The sequence below is a fragment of the Leptopilina heterotoma genome, unplaced genomic scaffold (genome assembly GCF_015476425.1).
Source record: "Leptopilina heterotoma isolate Lh14 unplaced genomic scaffold, ASM1547642v1 Lhet_27, whole genome shotgun sequence".
NCBI lineage: Eukaryota > Metazoa > Arthropoda > Insecta > Hymenoptera > Figitidae > Leptopilina > Leptopilina heterotoma.
This window is the reverse complement of record NW_025110978.1, coordinates 3,093,556-3,117,488: the sequence shown is the minus strand read 5'-3', so window position 1 is coordinate 3,117,488 and position 23,933 is coordinate 3,093,556. Positions and strand designations below refer to the sequence as shown.

The window sequence follows — 23,933 nt, the reverse complement described above, 5'->3', positions numbered from 1 at the left end:
TGCCTCACTTCTTTGCGGATCAGGCCCTTGCTTGGTCTTATTTCTTCATCTAAGGAACTTCTTTCTTTAGAAAAGAGAAACATTTCTTTCCTTTCTCTCGCCAAAAGATCTGCTGGCGGGACACTTGCAAGGACCTGCACAGCACACGTAGATACCGTCTTATATGCAGAGATGATACGCGTAGTTATCGATCTCTGCGCTGACAGTATCTTTTCACAGATGGTAACACATCTTTTACTCCTCAGGGATGGGGCCCAAGCTGGTGCTGCATAGAGCATTTTAGCATGGGCGACACTCGCCACCAGTCTTCTTTTTTGCTCACGGGGTCCGCCTACGTTTGGCATTAACCGTGAAAGATTAGCCGCACACTCGATCGCCTTATTTGACGCCGTAGCCATGTGGTGGTGGAAGTTTAACCTTCCATCCAACTCCACACCAAGATATTTAATTTGCTTACTCCACTTGACCTCGAATCCGTCTATCACGATTCGTAGGAGCTCATAACCACGTCTGTCTGTGACCAACAGTGCCTCGGTCTGTTCCAGGGCCATTTCAAGACCTCTGGTATCCAGCCAGCTTTTTGCTAGTCGCAGAAATTCGTTCACCAATGTCCCAAGAGCCTCCTCACTTTCGGCAGTGCACACGAACAACGCGTCGTCCGCAAAGCCGATGATCACCGCCCCTTCGGGCAGATCCATTTGCAGGAAATCATCGTAAGATACATTCCATACAAATGGACCCACCCTCGAGCCCTGAGGAGCCCCACGCTACATCTCTTTCCTAAGTGTGCAGGTGTCTCCCTCATATATAACCCACCTGTCCATCCGCAACAAGTAGGGCGGCATGTCTTTCTTTTTCATCGACTCGATGAGATCCTTCCATCTTGCGGAATTAAACGCGTTGCGTATGTCAATTGCTAACAAAGCGCAGAAGCTCTTCTTTTTTCCAGGTCCCAATTTGTTTTTTCCTGCTTTGGCTATGTCCACAACTGCCTGGATGGCATCAACTGTGGATTTGCCTTTACGGAAACCAAATTGGTGATTCGATAGATTATTCTCTCCGGTCAAGTGGCTTTGCATTCTCTGCAGAACCATATCCTCTAGAAGTTTACCCATCGTATCTAGCAGGCATATAGGCCTGTATGATGAGACTTTATCTAGAGGTTTTTCACCTTTCCTCAGGAGGACTAACCTCTGTCGCTTCCAGTCGCGGAAGAACTCTCATCTCTCAAGGCAAAGATTGAAGCATCGAAGCAGAATCTGGGGTGAAGTGTCGATAACCAACTTTAGGATCTCGTTACTTATCCCATCGATTCCAGGTGCCTTGCCTGTTTTCAATCTTTTGCCTACTTTTTGTAGTTCACTAAGTGTGAAGGGTTCTTCCTCTTCCACTTTGCAAAAACTCCAGTCCCTTCTAAGGTATAGCTCTGCAGGAGGAAATAAAGAACTTATTATCTTTCTGACCCAATCGGGATTGTCCAGGCCGGGGGTCTTTTGCCTCGTCACTAATTTCTTAGTAACGATTTTAAAAGCCAGACCCCATGGGTCCTTATCGACTTCCTCGATTAGGTTCTCCCAGCTACGGCGTCGCGACCTGCGGATCTCTTTCTTGAGGTCCTTTTTCGCCTCCTTGAAAGCCTCTTTCAGCAAGAGATCTCCCTTAGATCGGGTATATGTCCTTCTTGCTTTGAGGCATTCCTTTCTCAAGGAGGCTAGCTCCTCTGACCACCAGTGCAAGGATTTTCTTACGGGAATGGCGTCTTTGCGTGGCATAGACGCATTGCAAGCGGTGACTATCATATTCCTCACCGCTCGAACCTCCCCATCCAGACTGCTCGGCCTCTTCACCCAGCCCAAGTCCTCAATTAAAAGGGCTTCTCTTAGGGACCGGCCGAACTTTTCCTTGTCCTTCAGGTCGGGTTTACCCAGCTTTTCTCTCAGTGCTGAAGTCACCTCATCCTCTGTGGTGGTTTCATCCAAATCCTTAATCTCTAGAGACCTTCTATTCACCAGAGGTGTGACCTTAGCCCCATTGTCCGCTCCGTCTTTCAAGACGGTCTCAGCATACGACTTCCTAGGACTATTTGAGGGCGTCTCTTTTGTTTCAACTAGCGACTCAGAACCAAGCTGTGGAACATCCTTTCGCTTAATTCTCTTCTCGCTTCGAGTCGCTTGTTGTGGACTCGCATCTGGGCTTGCACCTTCCCTGGGGGGTTTATTAACGCCTTTTGCCTTATTAGGGCGTGTTGTTACGCCGTCCAGAGCTGCAGTAGTGCTCTCCGTCTGCTGTCGAGCTCCCACAGTTGGATGTTGTGGCTCCTGTTTTTTGAACAGCTCGGGGATAAAACGTAAATTCTTACAAATTGTTAAGAACGCACTCTCCAAAACCGCCACGCCATCCTGGATGTCACGACTGACGTTCTTTTGGCGCTTGAATGCCTGGTGCACGCTCTTAAAAATCCCAGGAATAGCCAGGAACTGATTTGCGACATTTGATTCGTAGCACGTCAGCTGGCTATCTATTTGGCTCCCTCCAAAATCCTTGGAGCCATCTGCACCGACTATCGAGGCTTGCACCCGATCAGAATCGGTGGTGGGATTACCTTCCTTCGAGGTAGCCACTTGGAGTATTTCGTTTAAAATTTTGTCCATTTCATTTGTTATTTAAATTCTTTGTCCCGTGTCGAGGGACAATCGGGCCTTAACAGGGTACTACCATCTGGCCAGGATGAGCCCTGAACCGCCTCCGTTAGTTACATAGACGTTATAGCATTGCCGGAGCATTTATGCGACGTCTATGATATCCAAGGGCACGTGAACATGTATGTTCGTACGTGGAGGTCGATGTGTCTCTCCAAGATAGCAGGAAGTTTTCGCAAAGGGATCCTGGTATCTCTTCACAGAGTTTACCCTAATTATTATTATTATTATCTCCGCCGCTGGTTGTCCACTGCCGAACATCATTGATGTCTTTGATGTGCTAGGCGAAGCGGGCCCGCTGCCAAATGTCATTGATTTCTTTGATGTGCTGGGAGAAGTGGACCCACTGCCGAACATCCGTTTGCGATTTGATCTTTTGACTTTTTACACTTCCTAAAAAATGTGTTTTTTTATTATTGTTGTGCTGTAAATTCCGCTTAGACTTTGAAATAGTATTTTATCATTTTTTTAACTACGGACGCAGGAAAACCGCAGAGAAAAGAAGAAGGTCGCATTAGCGACAGAGTTGGAGCGCCACCCTCGAAGGCTAAAGTCTTACGACAGTTCCGAGGGAGGGTAAAGGGCTCCAGAAGAAGGGTTACGGGTTTTAGTGGGTTGGGCTGGTAGTAGGTCGCCAGTTTATTAAATTTATTATAACATTTATTTATTTATCTTTTTTTAATATTTCCTTTTGTTTCATTGTACCAACCCCACATAACCTTGGAGTGCGGAATCCAAGGTATCTGTAGGCAGATTTCCTAAAATTTCCTAAGCAAAAAAAAAATTATTATTATTATTATTATTATTATTATTATCATTATAATTATTTATTATTATTTTTACTATTGTTATTATTATTATTTGTAATTTATTTTTCATTCTGAAGCAAATTAATCAGAGCCTTCCTTTATTAATTAACTTTGCTTAAGTGGTCTCTTTCTATCTCTCTCTCTTGTTTTCTGTACTCGGAAACTTTTTCTGAAAACTACACCTCTCGTCCTCCTATATGTTCATGAATACAATTTTCTCATTGTCAATTTTCCACGTGTCATATAATACTTTTTACTTTAAATAACGTTGCCGACTACATCACGAGCCTCTCGAGGTAAACTAATTTACTGAAATGCAGTGCTTTGTTCAGTTTGCACGATAAATAAAATTGATGTTCTTTTGTAATTCGAAACTGATTTACATCTCAAAACAAACAGATAAGTTTACACTGTATATATAACTAGAAATAAAGAAAAATATAGACAAAATTGTCAATGTGAGATTGTTAATATGTTAAATTATTGTCGTCAAATGCAAAATGGAAAATTGTGTTTAGAGAAAAGAAGAAAATTTAATTATGAATTTTTTACAATTTTAATAACCGCACAGCTCGTTAAGTGCTTATAATTCAAAGTCTGCAACAGTCCACATAATATGGGCAACGCTTTTTAATGGAATTCTGAGATATTCTGAAAAGTTAAAATGGTTTCAAATGGATTCGATTAACTCAAGCGATTTTTAGTGTAGTTAAGTGCCCATTCTAAAAGTACTTCCATAGAATTAAGTTGAATTTCTCCCTTAAATGTTGAAAATCTACTTTTTGAAAAGCAATAAAAGTGGCAGTTTAAATTTAGCCATTAGAAAATTATTTGAAACTTAAAACTTTTTATGAAAAACTATTTTAATTTCTAAACATTTAAAAAGAAACTAACTTTAATTTTAAATATGAAATACAAGTATTTAATATAAAAAAAAATATAAATATTAATAAAACATCAATATAATATAAATATTAATAGAATGTAAATATAATATAAAAATTAACAATTTTCAAAATGGGCAATAGTTGAAAAATAAAAGTTAAATAAAATGAAATATTTGTTTTATTAATTTAATTTTCAATGTAGCTTTCAATTCAAAATCAGTCATTCTCCCCCTTTCCCTTAAGTAATTATTGATTCTGTTTGTGTAATTGCCATAATGTAATTATTAAAGCATATCAAACAATGTGCAGTTGTTTGCAATTCCTATCTTCAATAGAGCTTTTCGAAATAATTATACATTCATTGAGGCTTGAAACTGATATGAAAATGGAATCTCCATTATCACTCTCTGTCACCAAGGGCGAAAATTTCATTTCATACGAGCAACAATAAGAAATAAATAAAATAATTCAACACAATTTTATTTTTTTCATTTTCTTATTAAATTTTAATTACTTTTTTATAGGAAAGGAATTGATCATTCGGTATTAATTTATATTAAAGGAAGAAGTTAACAATCTATCCGAATCATTTCTTACTTAAAGCTTCATTAAGATTTCATGTATATCGACAGCACAGCCGTCCTATTAAATATTACAGAAACCTGCTTTTTCAGAAAAATATTTTTCGAAATCAATTAATAATTTCAAAATTCTCAAAGAACTCAAAAAAAAGGGAGAAATAATTTTTCATTTTAAGCAAAAAATGATTCGGATAGATTATTGTTAACTTATTCTTCCTTTAATATTAATTATTTTTTCTTATCAATTTTGTCAAAACGAACCGGACAGTTAGAAAACAGGGAAACAAAAGCAAAAAACCTTGTTTTCTAATGACAAGTACTCTCATTTTTTATAAATCTTCAATTACAAATATTTTGATAAAAATAAATTTAAAAAATAATTACGAAAATCCAGTGCAAAAAATTATATTTTTGTCAAGAGTGGACTTTGAAAATTTAGACAAATTCAACATTTTTATATTTCTTTTTTTTGTAATCAAAAAGTAATGTATAAGGAAAAAATGTTTCAAGAAAATTGTGAGTAGTTTTATATTTATAACTTTGAACCATTAAAAACTAAAAATGGATAAAGATTAAAAATTTCTGAAGTTAAGAAACAACTTCAGTACATAACTAACACAATTTATCTTTTCTTAGACTTAGTAATTTTTAATCTTTCCCTTTAACTTTTTCACGATTTAAAGAGGAAAAAATAAAACTGCTCACTTTATTTCCAAAATACTTTTTATTAACTACGAATTTCTTTTTTTATTTCAAAATAAAAAAATAAAGATTTGGGTTTAGTTTTTAATTAACTGTTCGAACAATTAGTACTTAATTTTATATCGCTTTAATTAAAAAAAATAAACTGACTAAAAATGTATAAAAATAAATTTAATTTAAAAAAAATTTCGTTTTTCGAAAGAATTAAAAGTATAGTTTAATTAAATTTTTAATTTTGAACTGAAAATGTAATTTTTATGAATAATTATTATGTTACTATTGACAATATAATTATTTTTTGTACATAACTAAACGTAAACATAATATAATGGAGACGAGTCACTCTAATTCTCGGTTCATTTTATCTCGTTTACGAGAGAGTTTTCTTTCCATCTGGCGGATACATAAAGAAATATTTTGGCGGGAGATTCACATTGAATTAAACGAGAAAATAATTTTACAAGAAAAAAAGTTTCAGAAAAAATCTCAGGATAAATTATAGTCCGCGAGCTAGCGACCAAAACAACTATCTCATTTCATACCGGCGGTGGCGTCGGGGGGGGGGGGCGGCGAATAGGTGAAAAATAATGTAAAACTTTCTCATTTCATACCGATTAAAACCTTCATAACTCGAAAGTCTACACCTACACGAGTGTAAAAATGTGCGTTTGGCAGTTCTGGGGTGGGGCAAAGTACGTCTGGCAAAGGTTAAACACGTAAAAAATCAAATTTTTTTCTCATTTCATACCGATTAAAACCTTTAGAAATCGAAAGTTTACATTCAAACAAGTGTAAAAATACACGTCTGGCTGTCGTGGGGTGGGGCAAAGTACGTCTGGCAGCCCTTCGAAGATGCGGCAAATGGGTCCATAGGTGAAAAATAACTTACATTTTTCTTATTTTATACCGATTAAAACCTTTATAAAACTAAAGTTTTCATCTACGCGAGTGTAAAAATGTACGTCTGGCAGTTCTGTGGTAGGGCAAAGTACGTCTGGCAGCCCTTCGAAGATGTAGATTTTTACTTTTTTACATTTGTTTAAATGTAAACTTTCGATATATGATGGTTTTAATCGGTATGAAATGAGATTAAATTTTATGATTTTTTATGTGATTAACCCTTTGCCAGACGTACTTTGCCCCACCCCAGAACTGACAGATGAGTATTTTCACAGTTGTTTTTATATAAACTTTCGATTTATAAAGGTTTTAATCGGTATGAAATCAGAAAAATGTAGGTTATTTTAACCTATTGACCCATTTGCCACATCTTCGACGGGCTGCCAGACGTACTTTGCCCCACCCCACGACAGCCAGACGTGTATTTTTACACTTGTTTGAATGTAAACTTTCGATTTCTAAAGGTTTTAATCGGTATAAAATGAGAAAAAAAAATTCGATTTTTTACGTGTTTAACCCTTTGCCAGACGAACTTTGCCCCACCCCGGAACTGCCAGACGTACATTTTTACTCTCGTATAGATGTAAACTTTCGAGTTATGAAGGTTTTATTCGGTATGAAATGAGAAAATTTACTTTTTTTTCACCGCTTGACCGATTTGCCGCATCTTCGAAGGGCTGCCAGACGTACTTTGCCCCACCCCAGAACTGCCAGACGCACATTTTTACACTCGTGTAGGTGTAAACTTTCAAGTTATGAAGGTTTTAATCGGTATAAAATCAGAAAAATTTTTCGATTTTTTTATGTGATTAACCCTTTGCCAGACGTACTTTGCCCCACCCCAGAACTGCCAGACGCACATTTTTACACTCGTGTAGGTGTAAACTTTCAAGTTATGAAGGTTTTAATCGGTATAAAATCAGAAAAATTTTTCGATTTTTTTATGTGATTAACCCTTTGCCAGACGTACTTTGCCCCACCCCAGAACTGCCAGACGCACATTTTTACACTCGTGTAGGTGTAAACTTTCAAGTTATGAAGGTTTTAATCGGTATAAAATCAGAAAAATTTTTCGATTTTTTTATGTGATTAACCCTTTGCCAGACGTACTTTGCCCCACCCCAGAACTGCCAGACGCACATTTTTACACTCGTGTGGGTGTAAACTTTCGAGTTATGAAGGTTTTAATCGGTATAAAATCAGAAAAATTTTTCGATTTTTTTATGTGATTAACCCTTTGCCAGACGTACTTTGCCCCACCCCAGAACCGCCAGACGCACATTTTTACACTCGTGTAGGTGTAAACTTTCGAGTTATGAAGGTTTTAATCGGTATAAAATGAGAAAATTTTACATTATTTTTCACCTATTCCCCCCCCCTGCCCCAGCACTGGCCTGCCAGACGTGGGTTTCTTTTATTTACATGTCTTCAGTAATCTATACCCAAATTTTCAGCCGGTATGAAATGAGATAGTTGTTTTGGTCGCTAGCTCCAGGACTATTATCTATCTAATTTCTATTGAGACAAAATAAAAGACACTCTAGAGTCGTAATTTTAAGAATAAGACAATTTATTTATGTTTAACATTCAGTTAAGTAGAAATAACTTACAAAGACTTCCTTTCTTGCATTCTGATACGTATATTTTTATTCTTTTTTTTTTTACTTTATCTCCTTTATGAGTGAGTTTTATTCCCATCTGGTGGTCACTTTAAGAGTTTTTTGATGAGCGGGAAATTTAAACTTAATAAAGCGAGAAAGTAGTTCTAGAAGCAAAAATGCTTCAAGAAGAATTAACAAATTTCATTCGAACTTCTATAAAATAAACAATAATTTTTGAACATTTTATTTTTCACTAGCAATTAAAATAAATTAAAAAAAAGGAAAAAGAAAAATTCGCGTAAAATTTTATCTTAGATTTTTAAGAGAGGCGAGATTTCCGGAAACTATAAATTACTATTCTGAAAAGAGCTGCTAAGCATTAGAAGTACTTTTCGTTGAAGGTTACAGAAAATGAGTAAAAACGGCCATTGGGGGTAAAAAGAGCGTAGGAGTGAAATTACGAGCGGATAAAAATGTCGGTTGTGAACGAGAGGAAAGCAAGAACGTGCGCAAAAAGGGGGTTGGAAAAGAGGAAAGGGGGTACGAAAGGGTTGGAGGAAAATGGGGGGCGAATTGAGGGGGGTCCAGGTAACTTTTCAACTTCGCCCATTAAATGCAACTCGAGCTGGACGTAACACGGACAAAATTTATGTTTCATTTCCTTCGGGGATTATAGTGCGCCTCGAGCTAACATTCCTGCTCATGCTGTGTCGTATTCACCGGCTTACTTCGTTGAATCCTTTAGTGGCCTGTTTCCATTCATGAAGCGGCTAGTTTAATTTGAATAACGGCAATATTTTTTTTCCCTCCTTTCGCGCTAACACCTTGGAAAATTTTTTCGAACCAAGAGAAACCACAAGTTTCTCTTCCATTTTATTGACATTTGAATTCAATTTTCTATATTATTATTTTCTCTCGATTTTCTCATTTTTACAAATTTTTCATATAAAAAGTCCAAAAAAAATTAAAACAAATAGATTTTTTTCTTTTGGCCACAATCCAAATTTTAACTCTCCTTGTAAATCTAACCAAGAATTGTGTTAAAACCATCAAGGCTTAATGGGCCATAAAGATAGAAAAGATACAAATTTATGGTAATCTTCATATTTCTCATTTTCAAGATATTTCCTCGACAAGAAAAAAGAGCGAAATTTTTGTTTGCTACGAAAAACAATTCTAAATTTAAAATTATAATCTCGATTCACTGAGAAAGAATTTTTTTACTACTGAAAATATTATTTGAAAAAAGTAATTTTTCCCGAATTAAAATTTCTGATTCAAGAATTAAAACTATTTTTTCGATCCACACGTTTTAATACCGTCAAAAGTTGAGTACTTTTAATAATTTGAACATTTAATCAAAAAAAATTTTTAATTTTCATTTATAATTTATTAACATACGTTTTAGGAAAGAGAAGAAGCGAGTAACGGAAGACTGTCGGGGGGGGGCTGGAAGAGGATTTAATCTTTTGATAAATTATTGCGTGTCAGAAAGGTATGTGTCTCCCTATATAAGCCAGAATTTTAGTCACACGGTACCATTGAAATTCCTATGTGCTTTTGCCAGCACTAATTTCTCTGAATACCCGAAAATCCATTGAGGTTTATTGCGAAATTTCTCAACTAATTATTTCTTATTGTTATAGTCAACTTCATTTAACAACGTTGCGGTTATAAAGCTTCAAGACAAATTGCATTCAATTTCAATATAGTGTCCTACAACTTATTAAACTATATATATATGTGTGTGTATATGTACGAAAATATGTTATATAAATTCATGTCGCACGTGAATTACAAACACGAGAATGTTTGTAGAACAAGAAAATGATACTGTTTTCCTTTTATTATCGTAGGTGACAGTGAATTTGCATACATTTATAAAATTTACATAAAAATTTCTTTGGCCATATACCATAAAGAGAGAAAAATAACATGAAAGCGAGAATAATAAATAATATAGTCGCAGATTCGATCTACTATTTGCAAATCTAAAAGTGTTTTTTGAAAATATTTAATATTTGTCGTAAATATTTTTAAAAAATGGAATAACTTTATTACTTCAGATGAGGCAAGACTTCATTTTTTTTTGTTTCACTATTGAAGACAAGGGAGATAAGAGACAGATTCTTTCTTCAAAAATAACATTCTATACTTTTCCATTCCCATCCAAAACATAATAGCAAAAAGCTAGTAATATTTATTGAATATAGTTTACTTTTATTAAAATTCTGATCCTTTCAGTTTTTTTTACTAAATGGTTATAATAATTTCTAATTTAGTCGAGAAATTGAAGGACAAATCTAGAAACGTAATTTCAAGTATTTGATATATTATTTACGCTTAAAATTCGATTAAATGCAAATAATGTACAAAAACAACAACCTTTAATCTCTCTAAATCTGAATTAGTAGAAATTTTACCTTTTCAATTTAGTATGTTAATATTTTACTAATGAATTAGTAGAATTTCTATGCAATGCCTACAACTAATTCAAATTAGTAAGAATTTCCACTATTTGAATAAATAGTTTTTACTAATGCAATTAGTAAACTGTAGTGGTGCATAACGATGCGAGATTATCGTTATTCTCGTTGAATTGTCTTACAATTTACGATAATTTTTTTTAAGATATTCTCGTATAGTCTTTTGTTTTTTGTTTTACATTATCGTCTTTTAATTGCGATACATTTCTCGCTACACAAATGTCAATTAATGTCAAACGATAAAATGGAAAATGGTAACGGGCAATCTTCACAAATGAAGGAAATTATTTGTAAGCCGAAAAGAAGAAAGCATAATGGAAGAGATTTGAACGAATCATTTACATTTTTTCTCGATGATCAGAAAATTAAATGGGGTAAATGCAAAATTGGTCTTGCTCAAAATTCGGAAAATGTACGAATGATAAAAATGACGGGGAACAATACAACCGGATTAAAAAAGCACTTTGAAAAAATCCATCCTAAGGAATTTAAAGAAACTTATCCGTGTGATAATACTGAGGTTAATTTAACATATATGATTTTTAGATTTTTATGTAATTTATAATTAATTTTTGTCTAAACGAAATTTCATTTTACACATAAAACCATTCGTGACAAATATAACTACAATTTTTTCACATAAATAATCATTTAATTTTTAATTTTAATTTGATTTATTATAATGTAAAATTAAATTCTAATAATAATTAATTTGATTTAATTTTGTATTTGAATATATTATATATATATATATATATATAAAATAATAATAATATATATATATATATATATATATATTATTATATATATATATATATTATTATATATATATATCTATCCCTATTAATATAAAATCATATCGCCGCCGCCGCTGTTTCAGAAAGTTTTAAGGGACCCTTATAGAAAGGGGGAACATAGTCAAGGTTGGCCCACTGTCAAGGTAGGTCCATCGTCAGAAACAAGTTATATTTGACCTAAATTCAGGTCAATTTAAGGGCAGTTTTAACCTACAGGTCAAAATCACTCAAAATTTAGGTCAATTTTAAGGGCATATTCAACCTACAGGTAAAAAACTAACAAACTAACCCCTCTGCCCTCAAAATTTAAGTCAATTTTAAGAGTAGTTATGACTTAAAGTTAAAAATTGACAAACTTATCGCTCTGCTTTCAAAATTTAGTTTCATTTTAAGAGCAGTTTTGACCTAAGCGTTAAAAATTGCGTTTTACTCTGCCCGTAAAATTTATGTCAATTTTAAGGGCAGATTTAACCTACAGGTAAAAAATTGACAAACAATTCCCTCTGGCCTCAAAATGTAGGTCAATTTTAAGGGCAGTTTTGACCTAAACGTCAAAAATTCACAAATAATTCCCTCTGACCTCAAAATGTAGGTCAATTTTAAGGGCAGTTTTAATCTACAGGTCAAAAATTAACAAAAAATTCCCTCTGCTCTCAAAATTTAGGTTAATTTGAAGGGCAGTTTTAACCTACAGGTAAAAAATTGACAAACAATTCCCTTTACCTTCAAAATGTAGGTCAATTTTAAGGGCAGTTTTGATCTTAACGGAAAAAATTGACGAACAATTCCCCCTGCCCTCAAAAATTAGGTCAATTTTAAGGTCAGTTTTCATCTACACCGCAAAAATTGTCGAAAAAACTTCCTCTGCCCTGACCTTTCCTTAAAATTTAGGTCAAATTTGACATATTTTTTAGCCTATACATGAAAAAAGCAAATTAATTAGGATTTTTTAAAAAGTCGTACCCTTGTATTAAAGTTTGACGGAATTTTCGACCTATTGGTTAAAAGAAGTTTGACCTAAATTTCAATATTAAGTTTCAATCAATAAAAAATGTTATAAATTGACATATTTTTTTTTTAAATTCTATTAAAATTATTTTTCTGTCCTCAAAATGTACTTTAATTTTAATGGCAGTTTTTTCCTACAAGTTAAAATTTGACCAGAAATCTCCCTCTGATCTGATATTTTCTTAAAATTTAGGTCAATTTTAAGGTCAGTTTTGACCTACACGTCAAAAATTGACAAGAAAATTCCTTCTGACCTACTGTTTCCTCAAAATTTAGGTCAATTTTAAGTTTAGTTTTGACCTACGGGTAAAAATGAAGCCCACAAACGTCTATTATTTTACGTCGAAATCTTTAGTCCGTCCATAAATTACATAAGACATTTAGGGGGGAGGGGGGTCAGCAAGATCTTGCGAACAATAGGAAAAATGGCGCTAAAGTATGTAAAATATCTTACGAGGGAGAAAGGGGGTCAAATTTACCCAAAAAATGACTTACGTAATTTATGGACAGCCCCTAATGGCCCTTACATTACGTCAACATTTATGTCAACTGCAAGTAAAAAGGGGCCCAATAATACTTTTGACACTGAGAAAAAAGAATTATCAAATTTACTATGAGGAGTGTCAAACTTGAAAAAGTTGACACTATAATCACTTCCGTAAAGTAGAATTCTCTATTAGTTATCTTTCTTAATATCTCCTGTTATAATTTACTCTAACTCATTACTATGCCATCAAATTAAGATAACATGATTTTAAAAATTAAAATAAATATTAAAAATAGTTAGGGGGTTGGCGCGCGAAGTGCGCAGGGGGGCGAAGCCCCCCTAGTATTATTATATATATATATTTATATATATAATATTAATATTAATTTATATATATATATATTAATATTATATATATATATATATATATATATATATATATATATATATATATATATATTATTGCTCAGAACAAAAGCTTTTATTTATAATAAATGTATTTTAAAATTAGGCAATGAAAATCAAAAATTACTTTTACAATTTTATTAGTAACTATAAAGTAAAGAATTTATTAAAGAAGGTGAAAATATTTTGTGCAAATAATTAAGTTTTAAAAATAAAGAATTCATATTAAAATAATACAAATTTAAAAAACATTTTTCACAAAAAATTGTGTTATATGAACACAAAATATTTTTATTACATAGAGGAAAAATATTGTCTTTTAAATAACAAATGTTATTAATTTAATTAAATTTTTTGATTGTAAAATTATTATTGTGTTTTATAAGTAATTTTAAATTTAAAAAATGCTGAGTTTTGTTGAATTTAATCAAAAGGATATTTTGCGAAAACCTTTCTACATAATGAGATCGATTTACTTTTGTAGTTTCTTTTCTCACGTTTACAGGCATTTGATCAAGGGATATTTGAGAATCAAATAGTAGATTAGGTGGCGATGAAATATCTGACCTTTAATTTTTTCGACGATTCAAGTACTCAAAATTTATTCAAGTATTTAAATCCTCTGGCTGTGGTACCACTACGAAATAAGTTGACATCAATGGTCCTGAATCGCTATTTGCAAATGAAAAATGTTGTAATGAATATTTTACAAGAGAATGATTCCAAAATATCATTTGCTACGGATGGGTGGTTTTCGATTTCTCAGCGAGGATATACGGGAATAACTGCTCATTACATTGACAATGATTGGGAATTACAGACTCTAGTAATTGATTTTGCTCCTACCCATGGTCAGCATGCTGGTAAAGATATAGCCAAAGTCTTTTTTGATACAGTCAACAATTTCAAAATTGCAGAAAAAGTTCTAGGAATAACAGCAGACAATGCTTAAGTAAATTTAAGATTTATGATCGAGTTGTCATATTTAATGAGTTTTGATCATGTTAATCAACACTTTCGTTGCTACTGTCACATTTTGAACATTGCAGTACAGGCAATGTTAAAAGAGTTAAGTTTAGATCATATTTGCGATGAAGAAAATGAAGGAGAATATAATGATGATGATGATGATGATGATCAGAATGATTCAGATGACATTGAAGTACAAGAAAATTCTGATGAAATTTCAGACGAAGACGAAAACGATTCCATCCAGTCACCATTAGCTAAATTGAGAAAGATTTTTAAGCTCTTGAAAAAATCTGAGCAGTGGACAAATAAATTGCAGAGCTGCTGCAATATTTGTGACATCAAAATGCTATCCCCAAAGATCGATGTTTCTACTCGGTGGAACTCGACGTGTGATATGATTAATTTAGGCCTCCAAATGCAAAACGCAATAGATTTTTTATGTAAAAATAACAAATTTCTAAACAAATTAACCATTTCAAATTCCAAGTGGATTCTTTTACGGGAAATTTTTTCCCATTTACGTCATTTCAAAACGTTATCAAATGCGTTTTGTGGGGATAAATATCCTACTCTAAATTTAGTAATTGTGGGTTTTAACATGATTTTAGATAAAATTAAAAAATCGATCGAGTCATTGATGAACCAAAAGAGAAATCAAGTTGAAGATAAAATTCTGCGAGCTTTGCAAGCTGGATTGGTAAAAATGGATAAACACTATTCGCGAAGTAATTGGGTCTACTGCGCCGTCCTTTTTTTAGATCCTCGATTTAAATTGGAAACATTCGATATGAATGACTGGGGTCGCGCGATGAAACAATCGTCTTTAAAAACTTTCAAGTCTATTTTTAAATCTCAGTACTACAAACAACCTAATCAAAAGGTACATGCTAATGTAACGAATCAATAATCCATTAATTATAATTAAATAAAAAAAAAGGAGAGTAAAATCACGGGCGTAAGAATTGTGTTTAAAATAATCGACATCTCAAGGGATCAAGCGAAGAATTATTGAAAATTACAATCGAGGTGATCAACACTAAACAATTAAACAAGGCCCATCTCTACGAAGTGGAGGTGGTAGGATAAGTTTAGCGGTAAGCGAAAATATAATTATTGTAATGTTTACGCTTAAATTTTGAAAAGAAAAGGGAAAATAAATTTAAAACTTATAAGGGAAATAAATGCTTATTAATTAAAACAACCCATCCAGCAACCATTTTTAGTTAATCTTTTCTAAATTCTAAATTTTTAGTAAATTAAACGGGAAAAAACGAATCTCGCATTTTAAACAATCAAGGATAAACCCTTGATTGGTTGTTGCAATTCGAAGAGGAAAACGTTAAAGAAACATAAAATTAAAGTAATTATTATTATTTTAAACAATTTTTTAAACTAATGTGCAACAGCTAAATTTATTAATAAAATAGTGCGGATTAGAAATGCATTAAATTTTTTTATTAAATAAATAACTTATTTAGGTCTTAAAAAATTACAGCAGCGAATCCTCATAAGATTATATTTGGGAGATTATTAAAAAAATAATTAATTAAAAATAAACATTAATTCTATTTAAGAAAATTATAACAATTTATGTTTTATTTTTTATAAAATATATATTTTCTCTCATAAATGTCAAAATTTAATTTTGGAGCCGTTACTGATATTAAGGGAAGTTAGTTACCGTAATTATTTTCATAAATAGTACAATTCTTTGCAGAATATCAATTATTTTTAATTCAATTTTAATCGGACTCATCGAAAAATGTAATAATTTTTTAAAATTTTATTAAAATTCGTCGAAAGAAATTAAATTATTTTTATATACTGTAAAAAAATTCTTCTTAAGAATTTAATTATTTCCATAAATAGCAAAATTCTTCAGATTTACTAAATTCTATTGAATATTATTTTTTAAAAACATTCTTCACAAGAATTCAATTAGTTTCATGAATTTCCATAAAATTCTTCGCAGAAATTCAATTATGTTTAAATTTTTTTTTAAATTCTCCTCAAGATTTTAATTATCTTTGTAAATAATTAAATGGTTCTCCACAATTGAATTCTTTTCAAAAATAATAATAAAGTATATAATAATAAATAATAAAAATATAAATAAATTTATGAAATATATAGGAACTTGAAATTGTTGAAAATTCTACTGAAGATTTGCCACGTGATGCTGGTCAAGATGAAGATCTCGATTTGTTTTCTCTCTACAAAGATGATGCTGGTACAACAAGTATCAACTCCAATACCACCACCAATCAAAACACTAATTGGGATTATGAAATTAACTCGTATGTCAATGAAGAAAGAGCTGGAAAATCAGTAAATATTTTACAATGGTGGAAGGACCACGCAAAACAATTTCCAAATCTGTCTCGAATGGCTTGAGACTACTTAGCAATTCCTGCATCATCTGTTTCTGTTGAACGCTTATTCTCAAGAAGTTCATTGGTTATTAGGAAACATAGAAACAAGCTAAATAATGAGTTAATACGTTCTTTGATGGCTCTTAATTCATGGGTTTCTTGCTCTTTGACACCTAAAATTCAGTCTTCAATGTAAAATTTTGAATTCGCTTGGTTTAATTTATAATTCATATATTTCAATTAAGATTAATTGAATAATTTAAGTTAAACACTTTCTACGCATTTCACTTTTAAATTTTTATTATTCTCTTTATAATCTTGTTATAAAAAGTGTTTAAAATTTTCTATGTTCTTATAACCTGTGATTTATATAAATATTTAAAAAATGAAAGTCTCGATCAAGCTCAAACAATACGATATTATCGCTTCAACGATATGAAGCTCAACGATAATTTGGCATAACAAAAGCGAACTGCTGTCTCTTAGCATTAATTTTCTTACGATTTTTATCGTTATGCATCACTAGTAAAGTGGCTATGTGACGCAGAAGATAGCGCTCCCCGTGTTCAGTTTGGGTAAATACTAAACGTGGTGTACACAGTATATCAAGTGACTCGTATAATTTTGAATACTTTTTGTAAGTGTTAAGTGCAGGTAAATAAAGATGGCCGGCTGTCAAGTGAAACTCGATTGCAATTTTCTTAAAAAATAAATTACCCAGCGTACTTTCGACCGTATATAAAGAAAAATAGTATACATTACACGGGCAGAAATTCGAAAGCCCTAAACTACGCGATAATGCCCTCGGCTTCGCCTCGGGCATCATTTCGCGCAGTGCAGGAATTTCGAACTTTCTGCCCTTATAATGTAATATACTATTTATAGTGTTGTCTGTGTGTAATTGTGATAATTTTTTAATCTATTTTAAAATGAACTAAATTTTCGTTTAATATTTAATTTTATCTATTTATTCTTTATTTTCTTTGTGTAAATTAATAATGTGTCTTTAAAAAATACTTAATTCTAAATATTGATTAAAATTTCTACACGGAGAGAAAAATCAAGCGTTTTTAGCAGGGAGTAAGACTAAGGAGACTGAACTGACTGTGTGAAGTCTCTCAAAAATGAAACCTTTTTCTGTAGGGGAACTATACTCGCAGAATGACAAAACTTATGCTCCGCGCGCATGCGCAGTACATGCGCATATTGCTCTCTCTCTCTTTATATCGTAAAATATAAGCAAGTGAGAGAACAAAAACTTATCAGTAGGTTATGGTTATGTTTTGACATATGATTCTTAAAATAAAATTTCAAAATTATGGTTTGTTGCATACCAGGATGCAAAACATCATATTACAATGATCGACAAACGAATAAATTAACTTATTGATAACTTTTATGTGACATTTAAAGCTGTTTATTTATAAAGTATAAAATTAAAGTAAATTACAAATTCGTAAATATTATTTATTTAGGAATTGTTCAATTGTTTCCACAAAGAATAAAACACTTTGTAGTTATATACCAAAAAAATTGATTCTGAACATTTATAAATATTTCATTATATTATTAATATATTACTTATCACTGAAAAATATACACTCTTTAGTATATATTTTTGTATGCACATTTATATTTATTAAATTAATTTTTTTTTCAATTTACTAATAGTTATTATTAATAATATTTCCTGAAACGCACAACATTCACAAACATTAAACATAACCTTCTCAACTTGTAGCTTATAATGATTTTCTCAGTCGCATCTGAGTTACTGAGAAAGACAGAGACAAATATATTGCATGTGCGCATGCGCGAAAACCATAATTTTCAGTCTTACGTATAGTTTCAATGCGACGAATAATTTCACTTCCATAGCATTAGTTCAGTCTCCTTAGTCTTACTCCCTGGTTTTTAGTATGGACAGTTAACCTTATTTAGTAAAAGAATGCACATGCGCAATCGGCGTAGAATTTCCGCTGTATTTGTATCAATTTCTACGTTATCAGCCTAAAAGTTCTACCTTTAAACGCATGGGACGTCAGTATACTACGATTGCAAGAGATCCATGCTATTTTAGTATATGTTTCATGCAACTGAGGTATAAGGACACGCCTCTTAAGCAGGGCGTTCATACAAAATTACCATAGGAATTCTCCATGCTAAAAACGCTTGATTTTTATCTCCGTGTAAGAATAAATATTTTACTAATTCATTTAGTAAGAACTAATGGCGTCTAAATATGCGCATGCGCAAACCTGCACCTTTTGCATTTATCCTTTTACTAATTCAATTAGTAATGACGTAATGACTATTTGAATTAGTAGTTTTCTACTAATTTTAGGTGGACGACTTTTCCCCATTTCAATTAGTAATATTTTACTAAGAATTAGTAGAATCTTACTAATTCAGATTTAGAGAGATGAAACAAATATTTATGAGCCATTGAAAGCATTTTCCATACGTTGTAAATTTTTTATCTTTAAGTAAACAAAAAGCTAATGGGTACGTTCATAAACTACGTAGCACTTAAAGGGGGAGGGGGGGTCAAGCAATTGTCTAATATAAGAGGAAAAAATGGCGCTAATACATGTAATTGCGTCTATTTGGGGAAAGGGAGGGGGTAAATTTTCCAAAAAATTGGTCTACGTAGTTTATGAACGTTCCCAATGGGATATAATGTCCATTAAAATGTCCATGAATAGTAAACAGTTGAATACAAAATAAAAATCATATCCACGAAAAAAAATTAGGGTGCACATGCTGCACTTACCGAAAAATTTGTTAAATTTATTAACTTCACTCATACAAAAACAAAAGAAAATTAATAAGTGTGAAGTGCATTGAATAGTAAAATTTTTTGATAGGAATAGCTGGTGCACCATAAAGCACAGCTGTTGCCCCAGAAATATTTCCTTATGTACCCTGGCGATTAATTCTGTCTGTTTTAGAGAGGAAACTTAAATTCTTGTCAGTAGAAAGGATATGACAATATTTGACAAAAATTGTTTAGTTGAGCAAATTTTTCAACCGTAATTATATTTATAAGTAATAAATTATATTAATTCAATAAATTTTAATTAAATGAGTTATTTTTATTAAGTTATTTTTCTCAATAATGGAAAACTGGTTTTCTCATAAGTTTCAGAAAAAATTTATGAAAAAGGGACAAACAAAAGAATTTTGTCATTGACAATTAACAAAACACTACCCCGTTGACTTCTCATTTCAAAAGCATTTAATATTTTATTAAACATTCATTTAATATTGAATTTGCAATATTAAAAAAAAGATGTAAACTAATCAACTGTAAAAAAACCGAACAAGTGCGAGTAGAACTCGTACTAAAACCGAGGGTTCCGTACCCTCGTTTAAAACTTCTACTTTTTTGCTGGAAAAAATATAAAGATCAACTCCAATATTTTTCGCTGTATTTTTTCTGTAATCTACAGGTAAAAAAAATAAATAACTAATTTTCATCTCTTCAGATAAAAAACTGTGGGCGCTAGGGTAAAAAACACGCTTTTTTGACGAAATTTTTAAAAACTTTGAGTTTTTCGATGAAAAAAATATGAAGATCAAATCCAATCATGTTCGCTATATTTTTCCTGAAATCTACGCGTGAAAATACATACGTGTACCAATTTTTAGCTCTCTAGGTGTAAAACTGTGAGTGCTAGGGGGGGGGGTACACGGAGAGAAAAATCAAGCGTTTGTACTTGTAGTATGGACAGTTAAGCTTATTTCGTAAAAGAATGCACATGCGCAATATGCGTAAAACTTCTGCTGTATTTGTATAAATTTCTACGTTATCAGCATAAAAGTTCTACCTGTAACGCATGGGACGTCAGTATACTACGATTGCAAGAGATCCATGCTTTTTTAGTATATGTTTCATGCAACTGAGGTATAAAAACATGCCTCTTTAGCAGGACGTTCATACAAAATTAGCATAGGAAGTCTCCATACTACAAACGCTTGATTTTTCTCTCCGTGTACATGGTCATTTTTGTAACCGTTCCAATAGGGTTCCTACCGGGTACGGAACCCTAAAAAATGTATAAAGAAAAACAGTTTAATAAAAAGATTAACTAAAAAAATAATATTGAACAAAAATAAAATTAATAAAAAAATCACAATTAAAAGTTAAATTAATTTGTAATCAGATTCTGTTTCGATTTTAGTTAAGAAGCAAAACAGAAAGTCTTTTAGTTAAATTTGCTCTACACTGAGAAAACTGAAGCATTGGACTAAACATCTGGAGGGACAAATCTTTGATATTTGAGAGTTAGCTATTGGATAACAATCTAAATGTTCAAATACACCATTGACAGATATTCGTGCCATTTCTCTTGGAGGGAAAATGAGTTTATAACAGAGGGACAAATTAACCATCTTGTCCTTATCCGGCGCGAAATGAATAAATATGGCAACCTAACCCCTAAATTAAATACATAAAATGTCAGAAAAATAATTTCGCGCGCATCAGATCGTACACATTTTCTGCGCAACTTTTAACCCTCAGATATAATGGGAGAGAATATACAAGTAGATTTCCATTACCAATTCAAAATTTATTTTAGAAGGACTATTCAACTCTCTTCATAAGCAAAGGAAACATACACTTTTTGAACCTCTGAATTTGACTCTCCAGTTTTCTCAGTGTAGAAAATAAAAAAAGTCAGAAATCAAAAGCAATACTTTTTACTTACTTTCACTTTCTTTTAATTTTTATTAATAGTAAAAATTTAAAAAGCTACTTTTATACATTTTCCCTTGTAAATGTTAAAAATATTTTCCTAAACTCCTAAAATATAAAATAATAATTTTTCTTCTTTCGAAGTTCCAAGTCTAAAATTTAGAGGCCATTTTATAAAGTCCTCTAAATTTTAGATTACGTATATAATGGAAAAAGTTACAAAACGGAATGACTTTATTTGATATTGGGGATATTTTTCTTTTTCATTCACTGCGGGTTTTTCTTTTGTCTCTTGATATATATAAAAGTACATTTTTCTTTTAAAAATTCATTTCCTCAAAGAAATCTCGATCCGCAAACAAGAAAAATGAAAATGTGACAAAGTGCTACTTGAAATCTTTGACGATACACGATATATATATTGTAAAAATTCGTTTTCAGTGAAAAGCCAAATAATGAATCTAATCAAAATAGCCTTCTGTGTCTGACCTCTCTTTCACAATCCATGAATCCTCGCACCTTTGAAATTGAATTGATAGTAAATCAAGTATCTTTCCATTTTATACGTCCTTGACAAGGGTATATTTTGTTCTACTCTACTTTTTTCGATTGCGAAAAATATTGAAAGAAAATTGACAAAAATTGATTCTCAAATTACATTTCTACTATTTTTTGTCTAATTAAACAAAAAATTTTTGGTTTATTTTATTTTTTTATTTTAATTTCCGGAAATTAGGCCCACTTTTGCCTACTTTTATTATTTCATCCAGAGTGAATCTTAATAATTCTAAAGTAAATAGTAAAAATACTTTATTATTTAATTAATAAAACTTAGCCTATACTATAAAAAATAGTAAAAGTTACTTTATATTTTTTCTCCGTTTTCTTAAAGTCGCAGATTACTAATCTTAAGACGGATTCTAAAAATACAAAATGTCCGTTAAATATGGCGGCAAATTTTCTAAAAACCTAATATTCGCCATACTGTCCCCACACTATTTTTAAATCTATCCTCGTAGGAAAGAATCTATCAAACGAATTTGAATACAGAGAAAAAACTAAAATAGTAAAAACAATAAAACAATTATAATAATAAACAACAATTAATTTAATAATAGTGAAAATAATAATGGAAATAATAACAAAAATAATTAAAAGTAATAAACAAAAACAAAAAATATCAAAAACTTAAGTACAACAGATATAATTCATTAATTGAAACCATTATAACATCCCAAGCATTTCGTACAAGCTATTTAAACTATTTTAACTCGAAAAGTGAGAAATGTAATTTTCATCAGTATTGTTGGAATGTTTTTCTTTTTTTCTCTGATTACAGGGAGGATTGCCACCATCGTACGAGGAATATCTTTGTCATAACTATCCGATGATATCCCGTTCACATACACCACCGCCTCCGTGGTCAGATTCAACAGTCGGTATTCAGCAGGCGCGCAGGGATCTTTTTGCGAGCCAATCAGAACTCACTGAATATCTAACACAACTGACTCTGGTGCAAGCTAACCAAGATCAGGTCTCTCACCAATTCCCATTAGTGCGACATTCAACGACTGTTAACCAGCAAGCCCTCAGGAAACAGGCGATGAGGACGCAAAGAGCGCGCGCTATGCCTCCCAGGTGGGTATTCAAGATAAAAAAAACGAGCGGGAGGGGAATGCAAATAATAAATTCATCTTCACTCCCTAGACATTATACATACATATATATACATATTTAAATCCATGTGGAAATCTCCCCAACATATGAAAAAGGGAATTTCATATAAAATTTACAACACCGAAAAACTTATCTAACTTCAAATAAATAGATAAAATAGATAAAGTTCTTTACTTAACCCTTTAACGCCCCTGAGACATAAATGTCCCACCTACAAGTAGCTCAATATCTATAAACAAAAATTAATAATATTTATGGGACATTCCACGTTAACACGGACAGAGCTCCAAACAAAAATTGCTTTGATGGATTTAAACGTTCTAGGGCCTAAAAGATTTGTGCATTCATGTACTTTAAGATGCCGATAAGCGTTTTTTGAAAATTTCCATTTCCGATGCCAATAGAGCTGTCAAAAGTCAAAAAGTCCAAAAATCTCAAAACACTTTTATGAATTAAAAGCAAAAAACGAGGTAAATTATTCTGTAACTCATTCTTTAACAGTTTTTAGGGTCCACGATCATAAATCTAAAGTTTTTTTTAAAAAATCCAAAATGACAGATCTAATATGGCGGACAAAATTCAATTTTGATTAGATTCGATTAAAACTTATTACTCGGGGGTTTTTAGGATCGCTGATTACGAATCTGAAGTTACTTTTTAAAAATTTTAAATGTCGGATCCAATATGTCGAAAGAAATTTCAAATTTGTTCCGATTCCCTTAAAACTTGTTACTCAGATTTAATTAAAACTTATTACTTGGGGGTTTTTAGGGTATCTGATTAAGAACCTGAAGTCACTTTTCAGAAATTCTAGCTTCATACTGTTTTATAATGTAAACAATTTGTTTTTA

General features: G+C 31.9%; 2 protein-coding genes across 10 annotated transcripts in view; one reads left to right on the top strand and one right to left on the bottom strand.

Annotated features, from left to right (window-relative positions):
• LOC122503805 overlaps positions 1-23,933 on the bottom strand; it is a 244,198-nt gene that overhangs the window by 7,762 nt on the left and 212,503 nt on the right. The window lies entirely within an intron of this gene.
• Positions 1-23,933, top strand: part of LOC122503807 — a 53,184-nt gene that overhangs the window by 20,269 nt on the left and 8,982 nt on the right. Inside the window, exon 3 of the mRNA XM_043614514.1 lies at positions 22,745-23,043. Coding sequence (XP_043470449.1) covers positions 22,745-23,043 — 299 coding nt within the window. The remainder of the gene's footprint in view (positions 1-22,744; positions 23,044-23,933) is intronic.